Consider the following 26,803-nt stretch of genomic DNA (forward strand, 5'->3'; position numbering starts at 1 on the left):
GCAACTAATCTGTGAAGATCCAATTGCAATATGCTTTTATAAATATAAATATATAAAAATAATCTAAGACAAGTTTCACAGATTTGTAACCCCAATAAAAAAATTTGTCACTCACCGATTCGATGCGCAACAGCGGAGTGAATCTGCCACGTAGCTACGATGATTCTGCAATACAAATAAAACATTCAAATTATAGCAGCGCTCTAAATAATAAATATTTTAAAGAGTAATTTTTATGTGTATCGAGTCTATATTTGTTTTTCAATCAGATATTTATTAAAATAATTATATAATTTCCAAGAAACATCTTTATACAAATAAATTCGTATAAACTTATTCGTATAACTTTTTAATTGTCTTCCTTTCACGAAAATATTTTAAATTATCCAAATTTAATGATCCAAATAAATGAGAAATGATTAATTTTATGTTGACAAAAAAAATATATTTACCGCAAGGTTGCTCCGCCGGTGCCCGATGCCTCTCCTAGGCCTCCTCCTCCTCTCAGGATGGTACATTGAATCTCCCCGCAGGACACTCGCGAAAAACACTCGCGAATAATTATAATCGCACGCGAACTAACTTTCAATAAAAATCTTTCGCGCAATATTTGACGGCACTCCACGTTTAACTGCCCGTGAAAATATCAAATTCCGTCGATCCAGTTAGCACCCGAGTCGGCGAACTTTTTGGGACACATGATAACTCCTCAAGCAAGGGCTAGGACCAAAGCGGAAGAAGACGAATCGACTAAGTTAAATTCGATGATCTCTTGTTTCTTAAAAATCACGTCTAAAATTGACTCAACATAGCCAACGGTTCAGGTCGATCGGGTGGATACCATACACATGATATATACGGTAATCACATGATCATACGGTGCTACCCGTCACCCGGGCTATCGAGAAAGCTGGTAGATGTGACGAGAAAAAAAGATACTCACCGCCGATGCCTAACAATCTAGACACTCGGGCAACTGAGATCCAGCCTCTCGACACACGCAATACGACACCTGAACTAAACTCTGGTCGAATCAAATTAAAGGCGATTTATTAGAATTTATTAAGAAAGGAAAAATAAAGGTAAAAAAAAAATCGTTGGAGATTAAACAATCGCGTGAATCAGTGCGTGCGTGAAACGCACGCGCCACATAGGAGCCCTTTTACGACTCGTGGCAAAGCTGTGTTGAAAAGAAGAAATCAAGAGAAGCGACGAAAACAAGTCACTCAATTGAACTCTTGCCGATTGGGATCGAACCACTTATTGAAGACAGAGAGTGTTCTCAATTTTATATATATATATACATATATTTCGCGCGACGTATATATATATATATATATATATATATATATATATATATATATATATTACGTATTTATATATATATTTTTTTTGTTAGAGAATCATTATTTCGATATGCTTAAGAATTGTTAATCCGATTATTAAGTTACTAAGCAGTTACTAAGCATTCATTAGATAGGAAAATTTCCTATCAATTTCATTCAGCATTGAAGAAATGCTAATCTGGAGCAGTGTGTTTTTTTTGCTACCTGCCCATACGAATGTCAATGATTGAATGATAGTGCGTGGAACGCTCGTAAACATGTACGCGCTATCGTAAACTTGACCCAGCCGCGGGGCGTAAATTCAAGGCTACAACAATAATAGTCTGGCTACGACGAAACTCAACACATATTATAAATCAAATTTAATCAAATCAAATTTAATTCCGCGTTAATGAAGCGTTATAGCATCTTTCGATAATGATTAAATAATATAACCATTATATTTTACCTTCTAAATCTCTATTATACATACATTGCTCTTTCATTTAGAGTGAGTTTGGACACTCATGCGCTGTAAGCATTGTTTTATTTTTCTTTGACATATGAATGATAAAAATAAAGCAGAGAAATTTCCATTCTAGGAGAATTTATACACAACGTTAAAGATATTCGAATTAGATCATTAGAGAAAATCCCTCGGAATACGCAGCCCTTCCGTCATGTTAAGGCAATAGGCCGTATCGTTTACAAATAAATTATCACTTTGCTTCAAAAAATAAGCGTTAATCAATGAATGATCATACGAGTCAGTATCCGGAATATTCAAATAAAACAAGTCGTCTTTTAATACATATAAATTCGAAAAAAAACTCGTGAGCTATCAACGTTTATTATAACACGCATCGTAAGATGCATCGATTCTGAATTCGTCATCTAGAATTCGTCACGACCTCGTTTCGAAAAGAAAATGTGAAGATACGCTGAGCGATATGTAACGTTACTTGCCCGCACGAGCGTCGATGGTTGAATGATAACGCGCTGCTCGCGCGTACACAATACTCGTCGAGTATAAACAAAGGCCGCGCCCTATTGTATAGTTAGCCCAAACATAAAAAATAGAATCATAACAAATTCCTCGGCAAGCAGAATCTTGATTGCTAAATTTTTATATATGGAATACATTCAAATAATTTTTTTACTACCAACTACGTGCCACTTCATCTTTAGCAGACTTATAACGATTCTATCGCAGTTCGCGATTCTATAGCGATTCTATAGCAATTCGTTAATCAAATATTTCGATATCGATTAAAATCGATCAAAGAATTCAATATATCGCCTGGAAATTTATGTCTATTTATAAAAACCTGGTTTTTATCGATGAAAATTGTCCGGTCTTTAATTTTCTGCGCGCGTACAATTCCTAATTTCGTGAAAATATTGGAAAGAAGCCATCGGGTCATTAAGTAAGTACCAATCGTGCACTGCCAAGTGATTGGACGCCTGGCAAAAATAGAAAACGATGAGATCCGTTCTGTTCCCTATCGATCGGCCAGGTACACCGGCTAATGGCGAGAAAGTGGAAATCGTCGGATGCCTTTGCCGCCTCTCGGGCTCTTCGGACTTAATTTCGTAATGCAGACTGGTGCGCGGAGCACCGGTATATAAGAATCAAGAATAGCGTGGAAACAGCGGGAGAATGAAGCAACGCGGTAACGAGACGCCGCGCCGCGAGAATATTTCATCGGATCGTTGTTCCTCGTCGAACATACCTCGGCTTGCTACGTGCTTAACGACCGTGCGTCAAAGAGCCTCCATCACGAAGTACATTGCGAAGTATATACAGGAACTATATATTGTGCCGTGCACGAAACTTGGTAGTTCGACAATCAGAGGAAATGTTCGCTGGCTCTCGCGCAATCGCGACGTTGAGCGTAAAATCGAATTTATACCGGTTCACCCTTGATGGATCATCTTAATTCGCAAAGCTATTACGGTTTTAACGCACAGAAAAAAAGGTAATTTAGAGAGAATGGGAAATTCAGTATTTTTTCCTTTTTTTTTTTTTACGTCACATCTACCATCGGATGCAATTTAGTCATAGTCGCGGGGGAGTTTTCCGCTCGACAACAACAGTTTTGCATCGGTGGAGTTGTAACAGCACTTGGAGGAAGTGGTATCCAATCCTGGCGAGATGCTGGCTCGCGCAATCAACCGTGCTGTCTTAAATAATGTAGCTGGATGCGTATTTCCTCGGATAACATGATTAAGAAGTTTACGCGCCATTCTTGCGGGGACTTCTGGTCTCGCTGTAACATTACTTTTTAACTTTTCCCCGCGTAATTGCTCTCTCGCGCCGCGGATAAAATTTTAATGCCGGCCGCGGATCCTGAGATTGGAAGTGACGGGCGAGAACGCGGCGCGCGTACTTGAGTTTCGCGTCGATAAATAAAGCTGCGCCCGCGCGATTCACGTAAATAAAATTACAGTCCGTTATTGCGGCGCGTTGAGTCGTTACGAATCGCGATGTTGTAACCTATTGCGCGAAATAATCGTGTACTAGCGAAATTATAGCTTTTAAAAAGATAAACTTGGAGCATACAGTACGACTACATGAATAAAATAAAACAATTTTATTTGTCCTTGTTTATCAAAAGAAATGTTTTAAATTAATTAATGTAAATATATTGTAGCCTTTCAATAAATCTATTTTAAAAATGTTATAATTACAAATAAAATATTAATTTGAAAAATAAATCTAAAATTATTATTTTATTAAAACATTTATAAATCAAATTTGCTTAAATATAAAATTAATTAAATAAATTAAATAATTAATATTATAAATTGTTAATTAAATTATTCATGAACAATGTCAATAATATTTATTATTCAAATCATCATCATTAAATTATTTAAATTATTTAAAAATTAGAATAAATATATGTAAATGAGAATAAAATAGTTTTTTTCGTTAAAATAATATAATAACTTCTTAACAATTCCTAACAAATGTTTGTACTGGCTGGAATAAAATTAAACGAATAAAATCTCGCTCCTGCTGAAAGGGATGAAGATCGAAACATATAACCAAAGCTATATGCGTCTTTGATACCCGCCAAAGTTATCACGATTTCTCCCTTGTAGTTTGAGATGAAATGACTCGGGGGATAAACGACGAAAACCACGAAAGCCGTCAAGGGGAGTTTCGTTTCTCAGGTTTATGGTTGCCTTTCATTCCTCCTCGTCGCTCGTCGGTCGTATTGCGCCGCGCGGCGTCGAGCGGATGCCGGACATAGTCCCGTTGTTCCAGCAGGACTTTTGGCGGTGTTATTTTTCACATGGTTTCGAGGAAAAAGTTTGATCGTTCCGACCGGCCAAATAAATTGTCTGCGGAAATGCTCGCGGCCGTCGCCCAAGCTTCTTCCACGAATCTTGCAGCAACTCCCTACATCCCCATTCCATCCCTTCTGTTTTTTCTCCCTTTCCCGAAAGCTCTCCGCCGCAGTCACAGGAACAAATTAATACAGGCGTCACTCCTAACAGACCCAAAGGCCCGTTAAAGGTTTCCGATAACGGCGATGACGCGATACCGCACCCATGGAAACGCTTGTGAATAGGAGAAGCGACAAGAAAGTTTCTCCTCCCTCATCGGTTTCGCCGTCGCGACTTTACGCGAGTCGTCGATCGTGAGTTTTTACGCGCGGAAGTTCGCGCCCGACTAAGTGATAGCAGCCCTAATAACGTTTTTAACGTCGTCGAAAGTTGCGAAGTTGAACGCGGAAAGCATCTCATGCGCGACCCTCGTTAAAAAAGATGCAACACCCTGCGGAAACTATTAATCCTATAATGTCGGAATTTTATTTACTTAGATACAAAGAGCCAAGTTGTAAATCAATTCGCGACTGTTAAGGAAATTAAAGGGCAAGTTGCTAGAAACGAATAGAGTTCGAAAACTTCCTGATGTTTGCCTGGTTTTCTCGGCCAGTAAACTCTTTTTGCATGCCTGATACGAAGTTAAATATAATTACAAAGTTTAAAGAGAAACGGCAAATTTTAAGTAAACAGAGGACAACATTCCGAGTAAGATATTGGAATAAAGGGAAGAGAGAAGCAGCGATGCGACGATCTTAAAATCGACGATCGCCACGGGATTTTACATATTTCGCACCTCGCGAATATGTGTTGCGTCGCGCATTAATCGCAAAACGAAACGGGTGGAAAGCGTCGACGTGACCATAAGCCCAAGTCCATGGAAAAAAATGTAAAATTCTGTCGACGCGGCGAATGTCACGGCACAGAGTATCGCCGTCGACGTCGACGTTGCGCACACGTGGAAACGGGCCACGACGAATATTTGAATAAATAAATATTAAATAGTGAAGAGAGAGAGACAGAGAGAGAGAGAGGGGGGAGGGTGCAGGGAAGCGCAGGGCGCACACAGAGGGTTGAGAGACATCTATCGATCCTCACAATTTGTCGCGGTGAAAGTACGCGTAGCACTGTCAGGGCGCAGAAATGGGATATAAAAGACGGAAAGTACTTTCGTAGAAGACTTAAAGTACTTTCATTAGGCTCGTCGATAATACGCGAAATGTGCAATTAATTTAACGCTGCTATAAACGAAACAAAAAAAAAATCGATCTCGCCTTCGCATAGGCAATGTATAATGATCGCGACTACGTCGTTCCATATATACCAAATTGTACTTTTCCGGTATCCGCGCAAACGACAAACAAGCCCCAGAATTTTTATTCACCGATATATTCCGCACGCTTTTATACGTATTTTCTCTTTCCTTTTTACTGTCGTAAAGTTTAACGACGTTTGTCTCCTAGCAGGTTCCTAGCAGCGCGCGCTCGTATTACTTCCGAATTCAAATTGGGACAGCTGCTATTTCACTTCCAGTGCATTAACCGTGCGCTGTTCGGAGACGAGCTGACGGTGAAGCTTTTACGCTGGACATTTTGCATGATTTTACGTGTCGACGGATTCCCCGCGTAATAACCGCAAGCCGTGCAAATTTTAATTACACATTCACAGCGGAACTAAACTATTCTTCTTTAAAAAAAGGTCACGCCGGGGAAGCAGGTGAATCGCGAGTGAATAGATTCTTGCTTCACCCCACGATGCTTTTGCCTCAGAGAGACATATATTGGATCGAACGTTATTTGCGTGCTAATGCACTGATTGTTCGTGTAATTAATTACTTGTCAATGTTTATAATGTTTAAAATTTTGCACCGCGCTGAATCACTTTCCAATCATTCGGATCGAGAAATATTACAATTTATATTAATTGCTAGTAATTAACGCATATGAGCAATAGAACGGGAAACGTAATTACATTAATTGCTAACGTGGGAGCTATGTAATGTGCGGTAGAATAGGTAAATCAGATTTTTTGCATCAAAGCAAAACCAGAATTAGATCCGTCTGCGTAAACAATAAAACGTATGATATTTATTAGTGGAAAACTGTAATTGCATCAATCTTTTCATTGAATTTGCCTTCATTCTGATTAAAAAAAAAATATGTTTTATTTATACACGCTTTCCTTGATACACGGGTATATTTCGGGGATAAAACGATTTATTTAATTGATATATGACGTTACATTTCAATTTTACAATTTTTATGTAGTTTCCTTAATATAACACGCTTGTATTTCCACAGTTTAAATAGTGGTCTAACGAAATGATTGATAATGTTACAATGCAAAAGCGTGACCCACGCAGACATATGTAACCCGTGCCGGGTTTTCTTCGACGTTATCGAATTCGCATTACTGCGTTTGCGAAAAACGCGTTGGAGGTATTACCGGATCCGCGATAAAAGCACGATAGGATATCGATTCTAACTCCGAGCGACTCGGCCGTTGCATCCAGTATTGATCACCCGGGAATAAACATAGTATGCGCGTCCGTACTGGAAAATAGCATATTCATAAGTACGGCACTACACAACCGGCGTCTTTGAGCGTATAGAGAGATGGAAAAATATGGCAGGCAAAATATGGAGTGTAATTGCCGACACTAACTCTCTGTCATGCGATATATTGCAATTTTGCAATATGTATTTATGTGAAAAAAATATTTTTTGCATCATATGAATACGTAAATCAACAACGGAAGAGAGAAAAGGGGAAATATTCTAGCTGTAACGTTTCTAAATCATAAGAAAATATAAAAAAATTTTTTAAAATATTACATTTTTTTCTTAATCATAAAACTTTCTGAATTATTAACATAAAAAAATATGTAATAGCGTGTAGTTAAAATTTCTGTATAAAGCAAATTAATTAGGAGAAATAGGAGTTGAAATATGCGTAATCACGAAGAAGAACTTTGCGCATGTTTCCACAGATTGTGTCGATGTCCCCGGAAAATGTATAAGCATTCTTACTTTACGGAGGTAGCGTCGACAGGCTTGCGGTTCATTAAAAGTTCCGGCGATGCGAAAAATTCTCATCTATTAAAATTTCACTGACACTTCCAAGCTGGCCGGTAGCTAAAAGGACAGTTTGGAAGCCAGCAATCCCGGTCCCGGCATCGCAAGCATCGTTCGTTGAAACATTTATCGCCGCTCGGCTTTTTCTTTAAATACGACTATTTACCGCGAGCTTCGCGGTTTCGCGCTGGAACCAATTTCTCCGTCCAGCCGTTGGACTCTGTCCAAGAACTGTACCGATGCTTTTTGAGCGATTGTCGGTCGCGCCGCGGCACAAAAAGGACACCGTTGGAGTAAGAGCGCGATGAAATATCCGCGTTACGTGCTTACAGTAAAGTCGACGGTCGGATAAAGGATGCCACAGGTTGCAAATTGCAAAAGTTTATTTCATCGCGCGGCACGTGCGATAAATGACACGGCCGCAGGCGCCAGTGCAGTTGTGGCGATGGGAAAAGAATTGCATGGCGAACCGGAAGAATTCATGGAAGATTAGTTACCTCACTCCCTTCTTTGTTAGACAAAGTGAAGTGACTACGATCGCGCGAAGAGAGTGACTTACCTTTTTCCGATGTACGAGGTACGCTCCGAAAATTGTTCCAAGCATCGTCACGTGAAATCTTTCCTAGCGACGTATTTCTGAAAATGATGTTTTCGATAAAATAAACATAAATGTACAAGATACAAGTGTGATCCACATACGAGGGACAAATATCGTACAAAAATCAATTTCAAGTCGCTTAGGAAGATCCATCAGCGTACTGTTTACCCGGCATATACTCGCATCCGTATATCGGAGTATAAATAGCTGTATAGGTACGCAACATAGCATATCTCGTGATGTACACGTCGTACATAGCGCGCGATACGACCCCGACTACCGGCGGAAGAAGGCATCGACCTGCGGCTTTTATGAAGATAACATCTCTGCTTATGAAGCATAGCTTATCTACCACCCCGCCATAGATCTTTCAGCGGGTACGGAAACCCTCCTTGCTGCCTGTATAACCAACCACCAGCCGAGCCAGAGACCGCCTTCCATAATCCATTATAGTTTCTAAAACGGCCCGCAGCCACCGAGAGAACGCTCGTACCTCGGCAAGAAGCTGTTTACGAGGCTGCGACGCGACCAGCGAAAATTCGCGAACACGTGCGTTCGTAACTCGTAGGTATCTTTGTGCAGGATAAAATGATTTACTCACACCCGACAACCGCGACTTGTTCTCGATGTTTTTTAGCGTCGATGTCGAACCGTCGACCATGTACGCCAAGTGTCTGCGGCGAACAATTGGACTGTTCTGCGTTTTTGTGCCTTTATTTTGCCGTATCATATATCTTAAAGCGCGCAAGAATAAAGAAAAAAATGTTAAAATTATTTTTTATCTCTATTTTACAAAATAAATTAACGTTTTTTAAACATTAAAATCAACAGACGTTATGTTGCATTAATTTTAATATTGTCCAATTTGATATTTAATTATGATATTTAATTGTGATATTTATTTTAAATAATAAATAATCTGAATAATCAAGATTAAATTAATATTTATAAGACGTGTATTGAAGAATTCTTAACGCATCATATAAATCGAAAATACGTTAAAAGTTTCGTAGAATTGTTTGAAGTTTTGCGGATATTGATCCCCAAAGAATTAAAAAAGAAATTTTTAGCAGTAACACACTTTGAAACTTTTGTAAAGTATCGATGGCGCTAAAGTCTCGACATATCTTGAAAGTCTTCAAACTTTATGAAGGTCTAAGAATTTATGGCTATACGAGCGCAGTTGCGCGCATTCAGAGGATCTCGGGTGAACAAAAGGGCTTCAAAATCAATAATTTTGAAACTATCGGAAATATCGAAGCAAAGGAACAGTACTGTAAGTTTAAAAATTTTTGAAACATTCTCCGCGATTGTTGAACTTTAAAAGTTCAATAAAATATTCTTTTACTTACACTGGCATTTTTTAGTGATATAATAAATAAAAACAAGTAGTCTTTTCCGAAATAGCTTTTCTATTCATTTTTAAACAACATCTTTATTAAAATTTAAATACAAAAATAAAAAGATTTTATTTCCGTATTTACTTTAATTTCATAATAAATATTTAAAGTGATTGGCGATTTTTCCAATATCGAATACACAAAATTGGAGCAAGAAATTTGTAAGGCTTGGCTTTGTGATTCAAGATCCTATTTCCAATTTCTGAAGTACCTTTCACATACGTTACAACTCAGTGTAATGCGTAGGCATTGCGCCTTCAACATTAAATGGTCATTTCTTTCTCTTTTTCGCAGCGCTACACCCATCAAACCGCATTCCTCGAGAAAGTTGCAGCGCGCATCGCATGCATCCAAGCAGTAGTATGTCAGGATTATCTGCGAGCACGTTAATGAAAAGACGTTCGTCCATTCGCAAATGCACACGCTGTGATGGGGCCGGCAGGAAGGATGACGTTTTAAGAGGCATAGAGAAACGCGCGTTGACTTTCGATGATTAATGTGACGTTATATTGTCTGTTACATACACATAAACCATGGACACACTAGTACACTAGTAGCGTTTTACACGACGTAATAAAGAATAAACTTTAATAAGTAAGTGACAAGCAAGCGGATGCATCTGGCATAAATACCTGTCAGATGCATTTTATATGGACGTTAGAAATGTCTGTGAATAAAAACAGAAATATTTATATTTTTACAGGAAGTCGATGTTGTAATGAGTAAAATTTTTCCGCACTTTTATATATTTTGCTTTAGACTAAATTTATCCCTAAATAATGAATCAATAATTATTATAGACAGCTTAATTATTATAATACTTGGGCATACTGTTAAGTAACATAAGAAAGAGAAAATAGATGATAAAAAAATATATTAATTTTGATTAAGTAAGATTGAAACGTATATTATTAAAAAAATTTTTATCGCTTCCAATGCTTCTCTGACAAAATATGAAGCAATCTTTTACTGATGAAAGATGCTCATGGAAGCTCTCCGTGCTAATCTCGAATCATATTCTTCTAAAACTTGGGTTGCAATAAAATTAAGTGTGAAGTGGTTATGAAAAATTTACGTGAGATAAAGGACGTGAGTAAAAGATTTTTGCCATCGTATCATCAGATTCGCCGGCAACTCTATGTGCGCGTATCTTCTCTCGTGTGAGTTCGCCGGATGTTCCGCGCGTATATGCAATGCCATCGCATCGCTTCATCCCGGTTTTCCGCGGATCGCAGGAAGGGACGTGATAAATGCTCCCACACTGACATCAGAAAAATATACTCTCGTTTCTTCAACGCCCTGGCAGCCCCTTATCTCGCGGCTTGAGTGTCTTTGAGAAATAGCTTGTTGAAAAAGCACACGCAGCCGGATTTTTAAATCGATTGTGTTTATGTCTATTTCGCCTTAATGATCTTAATGGACACAGGATAAATAAACACATCTCGATGGCAGTACGATGCTTTAACGTACATCTTTTATATGTAATCATTTATACAAATGCATTAGTAAGTACAGAAAACGAAAACAATTGCAGATTTGCACATCATCATTAATGTCACATACAATTATATGCAGTCTGCTCGCTTATAAGTCGCTCGTCGTTTTATTATAAATAGAGTGCGGAAGTTTATGATGTTCAATAACGAAAAGTTTTCCCTCGACTGTTAAGATAATTATTTTGCATGTGTCATTAATTAAATTAAATCAAATCTCTTTACTATTTCATTATCAGTGTTATCTTGCAAGAGAGACAAATTATTAAATTTAGAATAAGAAAGAGATTTATGGAAAAAATATTTAAACAGATATAAAATTTATATTGTTTTAATACTTCACAAACTATTGCACTCTAATTATTAATTTTTTACATTATCATATGTAACATATTATATATATTTTTGTACATATTATATTTATTATAATTTTGCTTTGTTATTACCACAAGTAAAAAATCTTATCGATTTGCAATGCTCAATTTATTCACATTTGTCTTATTTAAATCAGAATAACACGACATGACATAAAATGAGAATAAATTAAAGTCATTCCTTTCATCACAGTCGTTACAGTTAAAATATCAATTTTCAACTCCTTTAACATTTGTAATTATTACTAACATATTAGACATATATTTTATTGCATCAGGATACTAACATCTAGATTAACTGGTCGCTAGCTATCTATTCAAAATTGACTTTGCTCAAGAACAACATCACACTTTATTAAATAGCCCAGTTGTGTAAAAAAGCCTTACGTGTAAATTTAAATAATAAAAAAAGCAATAGAAATGAGATATCATTAAGCGTTCAGCGTTCATATACGAGAACTGTATCTTTCGAATACATGCCTGTCACATGATAACAGGGTATGAAAAGTGCAGTTCTATCTAATGAAAGTACGGATAAATCTTTCCGAAAAATATCGTGCTATATTCTCAAAATAAGAACAACGATAATTGCTTTGATGATTCATCCTTGCGAATATATAATCTAACAATCTGAATAAACATTACTAACTAGATAAAAAAATGTGTATATGTGTATCTCAATACATAGTTTTTAAGTATAAAATATTAAATATAAAACTAAATGCTTGCACAGGGATATTTCTTCTTATTTTTAATCTGTTTTGTGCATTTAAAACATGATAAAATAAAAACAATTTCAAATATATAGGATGTTATAAATATATACACAATAATGCCTTCATAATTATTTTATTTTTAATATTAAATAAGTTAAGGCATTTTAGTAATAAATTTTTTATTAAATTCCGTTTTATTAAATAATTCATTTAAGTTTTTGGATTTTCTTATCTATTTTCTTATATATTAAAATTTTTTTAATTATTTTTTTATTTATGACTCAAAATCTCAATTTCTTGAACAAACAGAATTATTTAAATTTTAGTTATGCTTGAAAATTAGTTTCGGTTTCAATGTTTCCGATGTTTGCAATGTTTGAAAGAAAAAGAGCATTAGAACATCCTGCATATTTAAAAAAAAAAATCTACAAAATTCTTTAATATAGGGACATTTACTTTATTCTATAAAAAAATAATCAGATTACTCTTCTTTTAAATCTTCCAACGGTGGTTGGAAGATTATTTAAGAAGTCGGAAATGTGCAAATGCGAAATATCATGAGAAACGTTGCCATATATCATGGCTGAGAGCGCAGCTTTTTTTTAATCTATTTTGGACCGTGAAATTATTCTGCGAATGGTCACACGTTTCACAACGTCCGTATTAAGTAAAATTCGCAGTTTGCAAGTAAAATATACTGATGTCGTAATTTTCGTGTAAAAATGATAAAAAATAGTCTGATTTCTTAAATGCTGTTGCATACGCGATTAAAACAGACTAGAGCGTGTCCCTAAGACGAAAAAAGACAATCGCTGAATAATTTAAATATAAAACTCATTACCGTATCCAAGAACTTGATTGCCTGGATGACTATGAGCGCATGTAATACCAAAATAAGTATTTCTATTTTATACATATGTTGCACCCTCTCCATTAACGCATAGTAAATACGTCTTGATGCTCGAGTGCTGAATTCGCTTAGTCTTTCCATTGTATGATGCAACTTAACATGTTCGCTACACATTCGTTCTGTAAATATAAATTTACTAGAATTATCAAAGAGAAAGTATACCTTCTGATTAATAATTTTATTGCATAATTTTATGCATAAATTATGTATATTATGTAAATTTGATTGCAGAACGTATAAGCTTGCATTTATAAAGCATCTTTGAACATTCTTTTTTGATTGTTATTTTTTTTTTGTGTATACAATAACTTCCTTTTTAATTTCTTTTTTCTTCTTTATAACGCATATATATATATATATATATATATATATATATTTCATTTTATACACAAAATTACTAAAAACGTATTTTAAAATCAGCTACATAAACTAGAAAAAGAAATGTACATTACCTGTATCAGTATGAATTTCTTCCTCTGGCGGAGGTAGATACTTGTCTAACATGACTTCCGCAAAATCAGTAGTATTATCAACAGTCTTTAAAATATTGATACCAGTTTCAGTTGACATGACCTTGTCGGCTTGTTGCCAACTATAGATTCGTAAGTAATGAACCTTGTAATATGTATGTAAAGTCATAACCCTTACTCTCTGCTTTGTTTCCTGCTTTAAATCTGTAAAAGTTTTAACCGCGCAGGACGGAGACGTTCAGATACTATAGATTTCGTACGATTCAATATCTGAAAACGCAAGAAAATAAAAAATAAACATATTTTTATGTTAATCTAAAATCAAATAATTAAAATCTATAATATAGATAGTAGTTTTTAAATGAAAAAAAACAATTAATAATAATAAACATTTAATAAGTATCAAGTACTCTAAGTTAAGCATAAAATCAAGCGTAACAGTGTGTTGGACGCTATTTTATTATTTTTTTAAATATTTGGTAATAATTATGATATTTAAATATAGCTATGATATTTGAATATATTAAAAGAAATTTTTTAATTGATATCCCAGAATCAATTACAAATACATTAAGTATATTATATACATATATTACCTGTTTGGGTTCTTCTTTAATTATTGGCAGATTTATTTCAACAAAATCGATACCCTGACATAGAGTCTTATCTAACGTATAAATTGGTTTTTCCATCAATTTAGCGACTGGCAGAGACTTCTCTATCATTGTATTTACTACACTTTCAACGGTGTCAAAGGCCCAATTTACAAACGTGTTTGTGCCTTTTACACGTTCGTACACTTCTGTGGATTTATCCCATAAGTAATTCACACTAGGTATTTTACGTGCACGATCGACAGCTTGAATTCGGTAAAATTGATCCGTATCCATGGCTGTGATTAAATCGGAATCTCTTTCTCATAGATAAAATAAATAACCTCTTCACTGTATAATCTGTAACAAGAAGGTATTAATGTAATTTTAATAAAAATTAAATATCTGTTTTAATAATAATTTTAATAAATGCAGCAAGACCATTGTATAAACTGAAGTGATTATAAATGAAATTGAATTTTGTTCAACGAATTCTTTCCATTAAGAAATATGTGAGAAAAAGACACAAGAGCCATTATGATCTTCATACACACACACATATATATATATATATATATATATATATATATATAGATAAAAAATTCACACTAAATATAACAAAAAAAAGAGATAAATATTCTATGAATATAGATGCAGTTGTCCTTTGCTCCGATATTTAACACTCGATAAAACATTTCTTGTCATCGACATTGCATCATAATTGTCATTATTACATTAAGGTATATATTGTGACTCAGTGATAAATACCAATTCAGAATATCCATTAGCACATTCCGCTTATACATGAATTGCGATTCAAGCGAGATGCGCACGGCGTTCGGAGGAGAAGAAAATGTACGTTTAAATACACTGAGCGAGAGCTAATATCAGGACGTGATTGGAGCACAAAGCATCGGCGAGCGCCGTAGGAATGCGCGCGGATTACTACGTCTCATTGTTCGCGCGTCCGATCGATGGGAATGTGCGAGCAAGTGTACAGTTATAGAAATATACAATCTGAACCTCCAAGATCAATGCCACGGCCATGAATTGACAGGTGGCCCCGATCGACGTGATGCGATAAAGCAAAACTGCTCGGTTGACACTTACCCAACGCGATCGTCGCGACTAGACGCTAGCTTCCCTTCAGTCACCCTACAGCTGTGTATGTTCCTGCCTCTCTGTTGTACTCTTTTTCTTTTATTCTCTTTCTTTCGCTATCCCTCTCTTCAAGCATTACAGCCGCTGTACTTTGATCCCTGACTCATTTTGCTGCGAAATTTATTTACTCCAACGGGCGACCGCAAGTTCAATTATTTATATACTTTTACGTATAACTAACGAGATTTTGCTCCCTTCTTATTTTTCACCACCCGATATTGAGCGGAGATACAGCTGTTTGCCACAAGATTACGCCGCTACTGTCAAGTTTCTCAACAGTATAATAGTAGTTTCATTTTGAACCATCGTGCGTCGGTAACATGAGAAGTGAGATAGTCGTTGAACAAAATATTGATTGAAACAATATTCAGTAAAAATTCTCTTTTCTACATTTTCTTTAATTTTATTAAAGTTGATTAAGTCAATTAAAATCTTATTTTAGAAATTTAACAACCCATTTTTCCAAAATTAAATTAAACTTAATTCTTACTTCTAAAATTAGGATAAATAATAATATAAATAGCATTTTCTTTAAAATTATATTCTAATGTTCTTTTATACAATATTTTTTACAAAATATATATTTGCATTTATTTTTGACATTTGCAGCAGTCCTTTAACATGATATGCTTTGTAGTGTTTAAAACACGTTTATGTATTATATTAAATAATGTGCATCGGTGGATACAAATTTTGTTTTTTTTTGCAATTATAAAAATCAATAAAATTTTATAATTTTTTTATAAATTTTGTCGTGTAAGTAGAAAATATTATTAAAATTATAGCTTATGGCTATTAACAGCTACACAAGATGATAATTTACATGATTTTTATATAATATTAAACATAAATGTATAGAAATGCATTTGATAAATAACAAATTTCAAAATTGTCTGAATTGAAAATATTCAACATTTTTTTTATATTTTAAATAGAATATTTTCGTTAAGAAAACTATTAAAATATATTTAAATTTATATATATATATATATTTAATTTTGTGTAAAAATTTTTATAGGGCTTTAATTTAACTTCGTATTTTTTTTAAATTTCTTGGAAATTTGAAATGTGTAACAAATTAGTTAAATTACGTATCTAATTGAATGCATGGATAAATAAAGTGCCCTCGAACTATCTGTTTACTTCTTTTCCTCGTCTTTACTTTCCGTTGAACTATTTGCCTGGCTATTATCTGCCTGTTTCTGTTCAGTATTCAAGAATTGCGCAAGATGAAGAATAGATACCACACTTGATATATACATTGCTATGTCTTCTTTCTTTACTGTCTTTAACTGCGCAGCAACTGAATGGTAGACACGATTAGCAGTTTTTGTTGATAATTGGCCGATCGTTTGTACCGCATGAAGAACTTTGTTCTCATCCGCAGAAATGGGACCTGTAATAATTATCATTATTATTAAAACAATATTAATTGGATAATAAATATAATGCAAAAATTTGTAAAATTTCCAAAAAATATACTTGGCTCATTCTGTTCTCCCTCTACTGCCGGAAAGTAATAATCCAACAAACGATTGATGAGTGCGTTAGTATTGTCAACGCCTTGAACAGCCATATTACCATATTGTGTGTTTAGAAGTTCGTTTGCTTTAGTTATGCTGATTTCCTTGAATGTATTTGCTTGTTGCGTAGCTGACTCCTTTGCCATATTGAGTTTCTCGATGGTCGGTTGCAAGGAACTATTCATAACCGCCTTAGCAGCATCGTATATCTGCCAATGTTAAAAATTTATTTTCATCAATTTCACGTACAATTGAATAAATAGTAAAGAAATTAAGTTACTTTGATAAATAAATTATTTAATTCTGTTATCTATTTATTTATGTTAGATTTTTATTTTATTAACATTTTTAAAAAGGGAAGAAAATAAAATTAAACTTTAATTACTTTATTTTTAAATGAGTACTGGAAAAAAGAAATTTTTCTGCATTTTTAAATAACCTTAAATTTTGTACAATTATTAAATGCGCTGTTTGAGGAGAAAAGAAAAGGTCAAGTTTCTTTCGGCGTTACCTGCTGAGGTGGTTTCTTCACAATCGGAACTTTTTGTTCGACTAGGTTCAATCCTTCGCATAACTTCTGATCGACGGCATTGATCTGTCCTTCGAATTTCTTGGCCAAGGGAGCAGCAAGTGGTGCAGCTGTCGCGGTAGCATAATGCAATCCTGCTTCGGCATAGCTTAGCGCCCAATTTACTAAATGATGAGAATCTTTAACGTACGAATATGTGGATCCTGTCTTCTCGATCGCCGAATGGACCACTGGAATATTTTTTACCCGGTCTAATACCTCGAGACGAGGAGCACTTGCAGAATTTGGAGTTGCTTTATTTGCGTCCGCCATTCTTTCTGCAAAGTAAATTTAAAGTTGGCATTCAGATTGTTCTTATTTTAAAAATGACATATATCAAATTTAAAAATTTTTTGTGGAGAGTATATATTATATTAAAATGTATTTTAGTAAATATATAAATATTTATATTTATATATATATATATATTTTAGTAAATATATAAATACAAATAGCTTTAAAGATTGTGTATTTATTTATAATTAAAATAAATCTAAAAATGTATTTTAATTTATAATTTTTTATATTAATTTATATAAGTAAATATATCTTATAAAAATTAAAATTGCAATAATAAAAATCTTAAAATTTGATTTATGCCATTTTTCTGATAAATAACAACAATTTGGTAATAATTACGGTAACAATTAATTATGACACAAATAAAAATATCCAGATAGCAATTTGACACTATTTATCATAAAAAATGACGTGTCATCCAAATGATGATAAATTAATAATGTTAGCTTGCTACCTAGATGTAATATATAACAAAATTATATTAATGGTGGCCAGCGATATATGTGGATTAGATTCATGGTAATTCTGAGTGATATGCTAGACTTTTTGTTAATTTGCATAAATAGCTACGACGATAATTAAGTGCGTCACGTTCAAGTGTGCACTCGTGTACTTTAAAGATAAATATGTATGATGCGGCGAGTATTTCTCGTACAGATCTTTGTACCTTCGCTGGTGAATCAAGCTCGTTATTTATCTTGTTATCTAATTCTGTTAAAGCCAGACGCGTACTTTGATACCATAATCTATATTTAATGATCTAATTTTCTCTCCATCATTTTCCTAACGTCTTAATGCATCTACATACATGCGATCGGCAAATTAAAAAAAAAGAAGAAGGAAGATATAACTGGTGTATGAAATTATTACAATACATATTATAAACAATTATAAAAATTAAATAATATAAATTTTTAATTTAATTTATCATACATTTATTGATGTGCATGTGCAAAACAGTGTTGAAAAGTAAATGTAAAATGTAAAACAAAATCGAATATTCTACTTTTTGTTACACGAACTATTGTACTCAACTGATCATGAGATTATGCGCGTAATACATGATTCATCCGCTACAACAAACGACAAAGTAATAATTTGAAATTTCGTTTTATTTTAGATATCACTATTATCTGAAACGTGAATAACATATTATAATTTAAAAATAATGTTTTCTTTGTATTTTATATATTCTCTTTTGCGTCTCAATTTTTTTTAAATTTTAATATCTAAATAAATATTAATATTTATTTCTATAAAGAAATTTTATTATATAACTTTACATCTAACTTACATCTAAATTTTATTAATTTGATGAAAAATTAATTTAATAAATTAACTTGTTAATTTTATTATTTATTTATATATTTTATATTCATAGAACTATTAGCGTAATATGCAATTTTATTTAAAAGATTGTATTCAATTATCATTTAGTTTAATTGTTTCAGATATGTAGTACAGTTTTTCTGCAATATATTGTGATGATCAGAATGATAACTTTATATGTATACAATCTATAACGCAAACTTTTCTTTTTGTAAGAAAAGGTTATTGATGTTTATGAAATGTTCACCTTGGTGTAAGTCAAATTATAACGTCAAGTTATAACATGCTTTCAAAATGAAACTGTACAATCATATCGTATCAATATTACACAAATAAATTATTAGAAAATGTGTGAGTTGAAATTATTATATATATGCATGAAATTATTATATATATGATTATACATTAATTATTTACTGAATATGTAATTAAAATGTAATAAAAATCAGTTAATTACAATTATTGTTAATTACAATTATAATCGCTGATACCTTAAATTAATTAATATAAAGTTTCCATTTTATTTCTAGTAACAATTATATTAGAAGATGATAAAATAAAATAATGAAGATAAGATAAAATAATGAAGATGATAAAATAAAAGATAACGCATAATATTAACTATATTTTTTGTAATATGGAGTATTTTACAAAAATTTATTTGATCTATAAATGTATTTTTTAAAACAAATTTAAAAATTAATATTCACAAATTTATTCTTTTCTATTTTATGTACTCTATCTTATGTACTTTTCTATATGTACTTACATTTAATAGATGACTTGCTGAGGAAAATATAATATTTAATTGCGTATCACTGATTTACACGAAATGCCGAGTAAGACTGTCGTTATACTGGGTGAAAACCGGTAAATATCCATAAAATACTATTAAGTGGGGAGACCGGAACAGTAACGTCTAATGTCTTCCTTAAGAGGAAAATAGAAATAGAAATTATTTTACTTCTGTTTGTAAAGTTTTGTTTACAAAGAGAAATTTTACTATGTTTACAAGAAATAAAAGAAGATGACATAAATAAATATTATTGTAAAATAAAATTATTTGATTTTAATATAAAGTTCTTATAAAAAAAATTGATAATTTTTCGACTGTTTATATACTTTTTTATATATTTTTTAATAATTTATACATTAAATTTGGAAACTTCTTAAATTATTTCTTGTATTTTTTTCCACTACTTGTCATTCCATGTTTGTCAAACATTGTATATGTCTAGTGAGATAACCAAAGCAATTACTATATAATTAACATTTAAGTTTTAAATAATATTTTTATTTGGATAATGTAATTTTCATCTTATATTTTTAAACTATTTTGAATTTTATATGATATGTCATTACATCGTATAATTCTGGTTTCATCATATCATATTTGCATGATGACGCACCTTTACATCTGGGTTCCACTCAACATATATACGTCTATGGGTTCATTACTGCTTCTGCGCAGTGTGAAAAAGAGACATCTCACACAGCTATGACGTGGCGATCACTTGTCTCTTGCTATAAATACACGTGGAAAGCGAATGACTAGTCCACGAAGTTGACCCTACGAAGAATGATGATTGGAAAGAATGACGACGCTTAATGAATCTGACGCAACTTTTTAAATCTCTTTCAGACATCTACGTCAGACATCTACTCAGACATCACAAACATCTCTCCTCTCTATTGATTCATTTTGTTAATAATCTTCATTAAAAAGTTTACCATAATATGTAATCAAGAAGTATGAGAAGTTATAATTATTTCAAAGAATTATTCAAAGAAAAAAATTATAAATCATCATAATTATTTATTGCTATAAAAGAACAATCTTATAATAAATTATAAACAAAATATTCTTTAATAAATTTTATTGTTTAGTCATATTGTTCTAAATAATTCACACAAGTGAAAATAAATTTTAAATTTTTACGAATATTATATCTTTAATGAATAAACATTAACAAAGTTAAAAAGCAAAAAAATTAAATGTTTCTATGGAATTTCTAAGATTAAATACTTCCAAAATTTAATAACGCGAATAGATACTTTATTATTATATAATATAACAAATTATTTTATTTTTATAAAAGCTTTATTAGATTAATGACATAGATAATTACATGTACAAAATATACATTTTAATCGCTTAATATTAATTTGTAACATATTTATTTAGTATACAAAATGCATATCAATATTTGAATAAAATGGGAAAAATGCTATTATGTCAACAAGTATATGTGTGAAAATTTTTTACACAATAATTAAAAGAAAATTGTGTAGTATAATGGACCTCAACATAATGCTCCGAATCTACGGAGTATTTTTTTTATAAATGTATAACCTAACATATGCGTTTAGCATAACATATAGCATAGTATATATTATATACAATTATAAAAATGTATAACATACAGAATCATATTTATACATAATATTGAGATCCAATAATTATCTGAAACTTTATATTTGCTAAGTATTCCATTGAAATTTCTGAATAAGTGCATTAAGTAAAAAAATATACATATACATTTTTTAGTATATGAAATTTTAATAATTATTATGTTTATAGATTATTACTTTCAATTTGCTTTATTTTAATTCGAATTTTTTAAAGAATCTTTGAAATTTATTGCATTCGTACTTTATATTATCTTATAATATTTTCATATTCATGAATTATACAAAATATATAAATATAAAACTTATCTATACACATTTTTATATCTCGCTCTTACAATTATATTTTTTTCATATTTTGTATTTAACGAACAATATAAAGAAATGTTTAGCGATTCATTGACGTAGTGTATTTTCGCGTGTCGATTGTTTTCGCGGTCGCGAAAGTATTAATATGCGATAGTTAATTCGAGTTGTTAATTCGAGTTAATTCGAGATTGTTAACGAGTTTACGAAGTCACTGCATAGCTATTTTATTCACAATTATTATAAATATAAATGCTGTTTTCAATGATAAATGCAAACGATATTCCTTGCATAATGATTTAAATAACCATACACGGAGAACTTTCAAAAAGAATTAGAATGATTAGGAGGATTTTATTCGCTCTTCTCTTTTTCATCTTGTATTTCTTCTTTTCTTGTTTCTTGTATTTCTTCTTTTTTCTCCCCATTAATGTGTGATTTTTCGTTGACTGTGGAAAGGAATTTTGTTAATCGAAGGAACTCGACTAAATTGCTGACGTAGGTTGTTAAACCGTCCTTTTTGATGGAGCTCAGATGATGTATTATATTTAAATATACACGTCGAGCAGCTTTATTGGAGAGATGACCAACAGTTTGTAAAGTATGTAGTAATCTGTCTTCTTCAGCTTTGCTAATATCTGTGTTAAAAAATGTATGATTAAAAATGTATGATTAAAAATAACACATTTAAAAATAAAAAATTAAGGATAAAAAAAGATTTATATTATATATTAAAAAAAAAAAGAAATTAAATCATTTTAAGTCAATCATATCAATTAAATTAGTTACATTGCATTTTAGCAATAAATACGCTTGTTCCAAATTAGATTAGAAAAAATTTTGATTATGAAATTTGTATAAAAGCAAAAAATATTTAAAATATTAAAAAATAAAATTTTCATAATAATAGAAGCAAAGATTTAGTACTGTAATTTCAATGGTTGTAAACTCTTATTGTTAGCGACTTTCACTAACTTTCTCGTTACTCATAATACTGCCGACTTTCATTACACTGTTACTTTTACTTACAATACTTTTAATATTTTAAAAAATAAAGAATTAAATTAATTTGTATGTACTTTTGCATTATTCAAAATAATCTAGATAAATTTTAATCATATTGATGGTTTAAATTTTAATGACTTTAATAAAATACTAGGAAATAAAAAATGTATGTCTTACATGTCGGTTTTTCTTTTTCTGTTGCGGGGAAATATCTGTCAATGAGTTTATCAACGATAACAGCCGTGTTATCAATACCTCTCACAGCAACATTGCCATAGTGTGTATCGAGTATATGATTGGCCGTATTCCAGCTGATGTCTCGCAAATTCGTCGCTTGTCCGATAATCAAATCGTTTACATGCGAAATACTTGATACTGCTTTTTCTAAAATCTAAAGAAATATATCAAATATATGTTAATTATATAATAATTATTTACTTTTTTTACTTTTATCTAATGATATTTAAAAAATATATAAACTATATTTATTGATTGTAATTATATAATAATAAGACATCTATGTCAAACCTGTGCGGGTTTTTCCTTCACCAACGGCACTTTCTCTTCAATTTTATCGAGACCAAGACATAATGTGTGATCGACGAAATTGATAGGACTTTCCAATCTTTTCGCAATGGGTACGGCGATGGGCATCGCTTTGTTCGTTGCAGTGCTTAGAGAGGACTCGGCGGTAGAGAGAGCCCAATACACCAGTTGATTTGAACTCTTCACCCTGGAATATGTTTCTGCTGATTTGACGAGCGCCAATTCAACGATGGGTAATTCCATTACGCGATCAAAGACCTTCAGATGAGGAAGATGCGCCACTTCTGTCGCCATGTTTCCGAATTTATCACACAGTGGTACACTAAAAATGCCTGTCCAAGGTTTTTACACTAATAATTTACTGATTTATTAAATAAATTTTAAAGAAACATTTTATTAAAAATATATTTAATTACATGTATAAAGAATAACATGATAAGTCAGTTTTGGCGTAAACTATTCTTAAGGACAAAATGGATATGTTTAAATTATTATTAAAAATAAATATTTTAAATTTTTTCACTAATTTATTTAATAATAAATTCTTTCTTTTGCATTTTATATAATATTAAATAATCGATATATTTTAAAACATTTTGCAAAAACGTGATAAGTCATATTTGTAGAGTTGAAATAAACTCTGAAAGGAAACTTCGGACTCGCCTTTCATGATAAATAAAGATATAAACATCAAGGTATGCTTTCAGAGTACTGGTAACATAATATTTTCAAATTCGGCAACGTCCTTGAGAAATCGGTAGAATATCTGATAATTTGAATTGTTGAATTACTTAATTATTTTCATCACGTAATATTGCTTAAACATTTTTAATACACAATTTATCATATTTAAAATTAAAAATGAAATAAGAAACGATTAAATTTTCGATGAAGTATACGAATTTTTGCAATTAAAAATTGATAAATAGTTTATTAGGAAAGTATGATGACAGTTTTATATGACGTGCTATAATAATGTAAATGTTTCATTCTCAGTAATATAAAAGTTTATATAACAACAATAAAATATCGCGAAATCTCTGTTTTTGCAGATGTAAATTTAAAAAAAAAATGTCTTTAATTCTGACAATTTACCGTAGAATAGAGGTCTATCTTGCATCAGCGGTAATAAAATTTTAATAAGCAAAAGATTAAAATTTATTATTTTATTGAAAAATGGTACTCACGATTTCAAATTAACTATTACGCCAATTAATAAGCAGTTCTTCGCTGGCGTGGCTCACGAACGCGTCTGATACCTCGGCACGAATGCTGACTTCAGTCACGCATGTTGAACACTTATAACATGGAGAATCGCCTGCGCAGTGAACGCAGTTTGAATAAGCCAATACTGTGGACTGAACGAAGTACGACATCTGTTAACTTTGGCTTTCAGATGTGAGAACATCTTTACGGTCAGATCCTTAGTTCAGGTACCTGTGACTCATCTCGTAAGCAAACGGCATTTTATCTAATAAAAATTAGAAAATTGGATTTTTTATAGTATATTTATGTAATCTTTTTTATTACTTTTATATATCTTTTTTATTATTTCGAAATTTTTATTATTACACAGATTTATAGATACAAAAATAATAAAAATACTTTTTTGGTATGTAAGCATTTCTTCGGAAATTCCTTTTAAATAAAAATCTTTTAATTATCTATTATATGTACAACATTTGTTTTTAACACCAACTTTTTAACGCATTTTATGCGATTATATCGTTCGATCATGATTATATAGTACATCACTCTTTTCAAAAGAAGTAGAATGCGTAACACGCGAAGGTCAATCCCATAGAATAATGTATGAACCATTAAAAGCCAGAGTAAAGGTTTTATTTTTATTTTCAGATATATTGGTCTATACAATTAATTTAAATAAATATAACGTAAAAAATATAAGATATATATATATATATATATATATATATATATATATATATATATTTATAGAAAAAATATACTTTTTAATTAAAGTTTATATATAAATTACAATTAAAAAAGGCATGAAATAATTTTTGTTTGCTTCTAAATCTACAAAATGACGAAATAACAGTTGTAATGGAGAAAATTTTATAACTTTTTCTTGCTGTTCTTCCATATCTTTTTTCCTTTTTTATTAAGCAAAAAAATTTTCTTATACAACTTATTTCTCGCACAATGTTGTTAGATGAAAAGGGGACGAGGTTCCTCTCTGTTCTTTTCCATAATCACTCATGTACCCATAGTACAAAGTCCGAGTCATTTACATCGTCAAATAGATAATTCAACCTGTGTTATCATTGCTGATGCGACTATCACATAGCCATATAGAAATGACTTTAAAATTATTGGAAGAATCCGTATACATCCAGGGTTTGTTAAAAATATCTTGACCTAAATTTTGCTACTCAAAAGATTTCTTTTAAAAAAATAAATATTGAAATTAATTATTTGCTTAGGAAATTCTAATTTGTTTTATTATTGATATAATTTTAATAAATCATACACACATAATAAAAAATCTTTATTCGTATTAATAAACAAAATTAATTTTATTAATATTTTTGTTAAAAGATTATTTCAATACTATTTAAAACTTTAATTCAAGCTTCTTATTAAAGGATATTAATTAAGAATAACTAAAGAATAATCAAGAATAAAACTAAGAATAACCAAAAATGAAAATTTAGGGGTTAAAACGAAACTTATATAGCTTATAGAATATAGAAACTTATATTGTATAATTTATATATATAAGATATTTGCAATTTTCTTTTCTCTTTTGTTATTTTATAATTTTTTATAATAATGATAAATAATTATCATATTGGAAATTTTAGAATTATATATATATATATATATATATATATATATATATATATATATATATATACATATATACATATACACATATATATATATATATATATATATATATATATATATATATATATATATAGTGGATGATAGTTAAATATTTGTTATTATGTTCTAATGTTCTTAAATTATTACAATTTAATATAAAAAAATAATCACGCAACAATTAAAAATAATGAACTTTGATATTGAACTATGATCAAAATTTATCTGAATAAGCAGTTCAAGGTTAAACTATAAAATTATCATGATATTTCATAAAAAGCGAATTGAAGTTATTTTTATTTCTGTTCGATTAAATTCCAGAGTCCACAGACATATATACATAACAAATATTTTTCCATCTAGACAGCTATTTATAGATAAGCTTTTATCATGTAGTACAAAATACCACATGAACAAATTAAATGAATACGATAGGTTTTGCTTACTTAACTTAAATTGTTCGTCATTTTCTAATTTGTATATATAATACTTCTAATAATTCTAATTTGTATATATA

At 31.3% G+C, this 26,803-nt stretch overlaps 2 protein-coding genes, 2 long non-coding RNA genes and 1 pseudogene across 6 annotated transcripts in view; 1 reads left to right on the plus strand and 4 right to left on the minus strand.

The window, feature by feature from the left end:
- LOC148937655 (uncharacterized) overlaps positions 1–8,591 on the minus strand; it is a 37,836-nt gene extending 29,245 nt beyond the window's left edge. Inside the window, exons 1-2 of the long non-coding RNA XR_016138125.1 lie at positions 8,453–8,591; positions 8,295–8,371 (exon numbers count right to left, since the gene is read on the minus strand). This is a non-coding gene — a long non-coding RNA (uncharacterized LOC148937655). The remainder of the gene's footprint in view (positions 1–8,294; positions 8,372–8,452) is intronic.
- An 89-nt stretch (positions 8,592–8,680) lies between these two features.
- Positions 8,681–10,636, plus strand: LOC148937656 (uncharacterized). The gene is made up of 2 exons (XR_016138065.1): positions 8,681–8,897; positions 10,028–10,636. It is a non-coding gene; the product is annotated as an uncharacterized LOC148937656 (long non-coding RNA).
- A 549-nt stretch (positions 10,637–11,185) lies between these two features.
- On the minus strand, positions 11,186–15,724 carry LOC105428777 (lipid storage droplets surface-binding protein 2-like; annotated as a pseudogene). The gene is made up of 4 exons (XR_016138064.1): positions 15,313–15,724; positions 14,293–14,649; positions 13,679–13,966; positions 11,186–13,345 (listed from the first exon to the last, which is right to left on the minus strand). The product of XR_016138064.1 is annotated as a lipid storage droplets surface-binding protein 2-like (transcript).
- Positions 15,725–15,975: 251 nt separating this feature from the next.
- Positions 15,976–20,084, minus strand: LOC105428778 (lipid storage droplets surface-binding protein 2-like). Its single transcript, XM_011641269.3, has 4 exons — positions 19,940–20,084; positions 17,485–17,819; positions 16,933–17,182; positions 15,976–16,846 (listed from the first exon to the last, which is right to left on the minus strand). The coding sequence occupies exons 2-4, from the start codon at positions 17,812–17,814 to the stop codon at positions 16,590–16,592; spliced, it is 837 nt and encodes a 278-aa protein (XP_011639571.2). The 5' UTR covers positions 17,815–17,819; positions 19,940–20,084; the 3' UTR covers positions 15,976–16,589.
- A 1,165-nt stretch (positions 20,085–21,249) lies between these two features.
- LOC105428779 (lipid storage droplets surface-binding protein 2-like) lies at positions 21,250–24,783 on the minus strand. Of its 2 annotated transcripts, none has more exons than XM_011641270.2 (4): positions 24,624–24,783; positions 23,419–23,768; positions 23,068–23,281; positions 21,250–22,523 (listed from the first exon to the last, which is right to left on the minus strand). In XM_011641270.2, the coding sequence occupies exons 2-4, from the start codon at positions 23,728–23,730 to the stop codon at positions 22,240–22,242; spliced, it is 810 nt and encodes a 269-aa protein (XP_011639572.1). In that variant the 5' UTR covers positions 23,731–23,768; positions 24,624–24,783; the 3' UTR covers positions 21,250–22,239. The 2 variants fall into 2 exon arrangements, with proteins under 2 accessions (XP_011639572.1, XP_011639573.1); XM_011641271.3 differs by having other exon boundaries at positions 23,419–23,758; positions 24,624–24,779.
- Positions 24,784–26,803: the final 2,020 nt, after the last annotated feature.

This window comes from Pogonomyrmex barbatus, unplaced genomic scaffold (assembly GCF_055798465.1).
Source record: "Pogonomyrmex barbatus isolate J1 unplaced genomic scaffold, ASM5579846v1 scaffold12, whole genome shotgun sequence".
NCBI lineage: Eukaryota > Metazoa > Arthropoda > Insecta > Hymenoptera > Formicidae > Pogonomyrmex > Pogonomyrmex barbatus.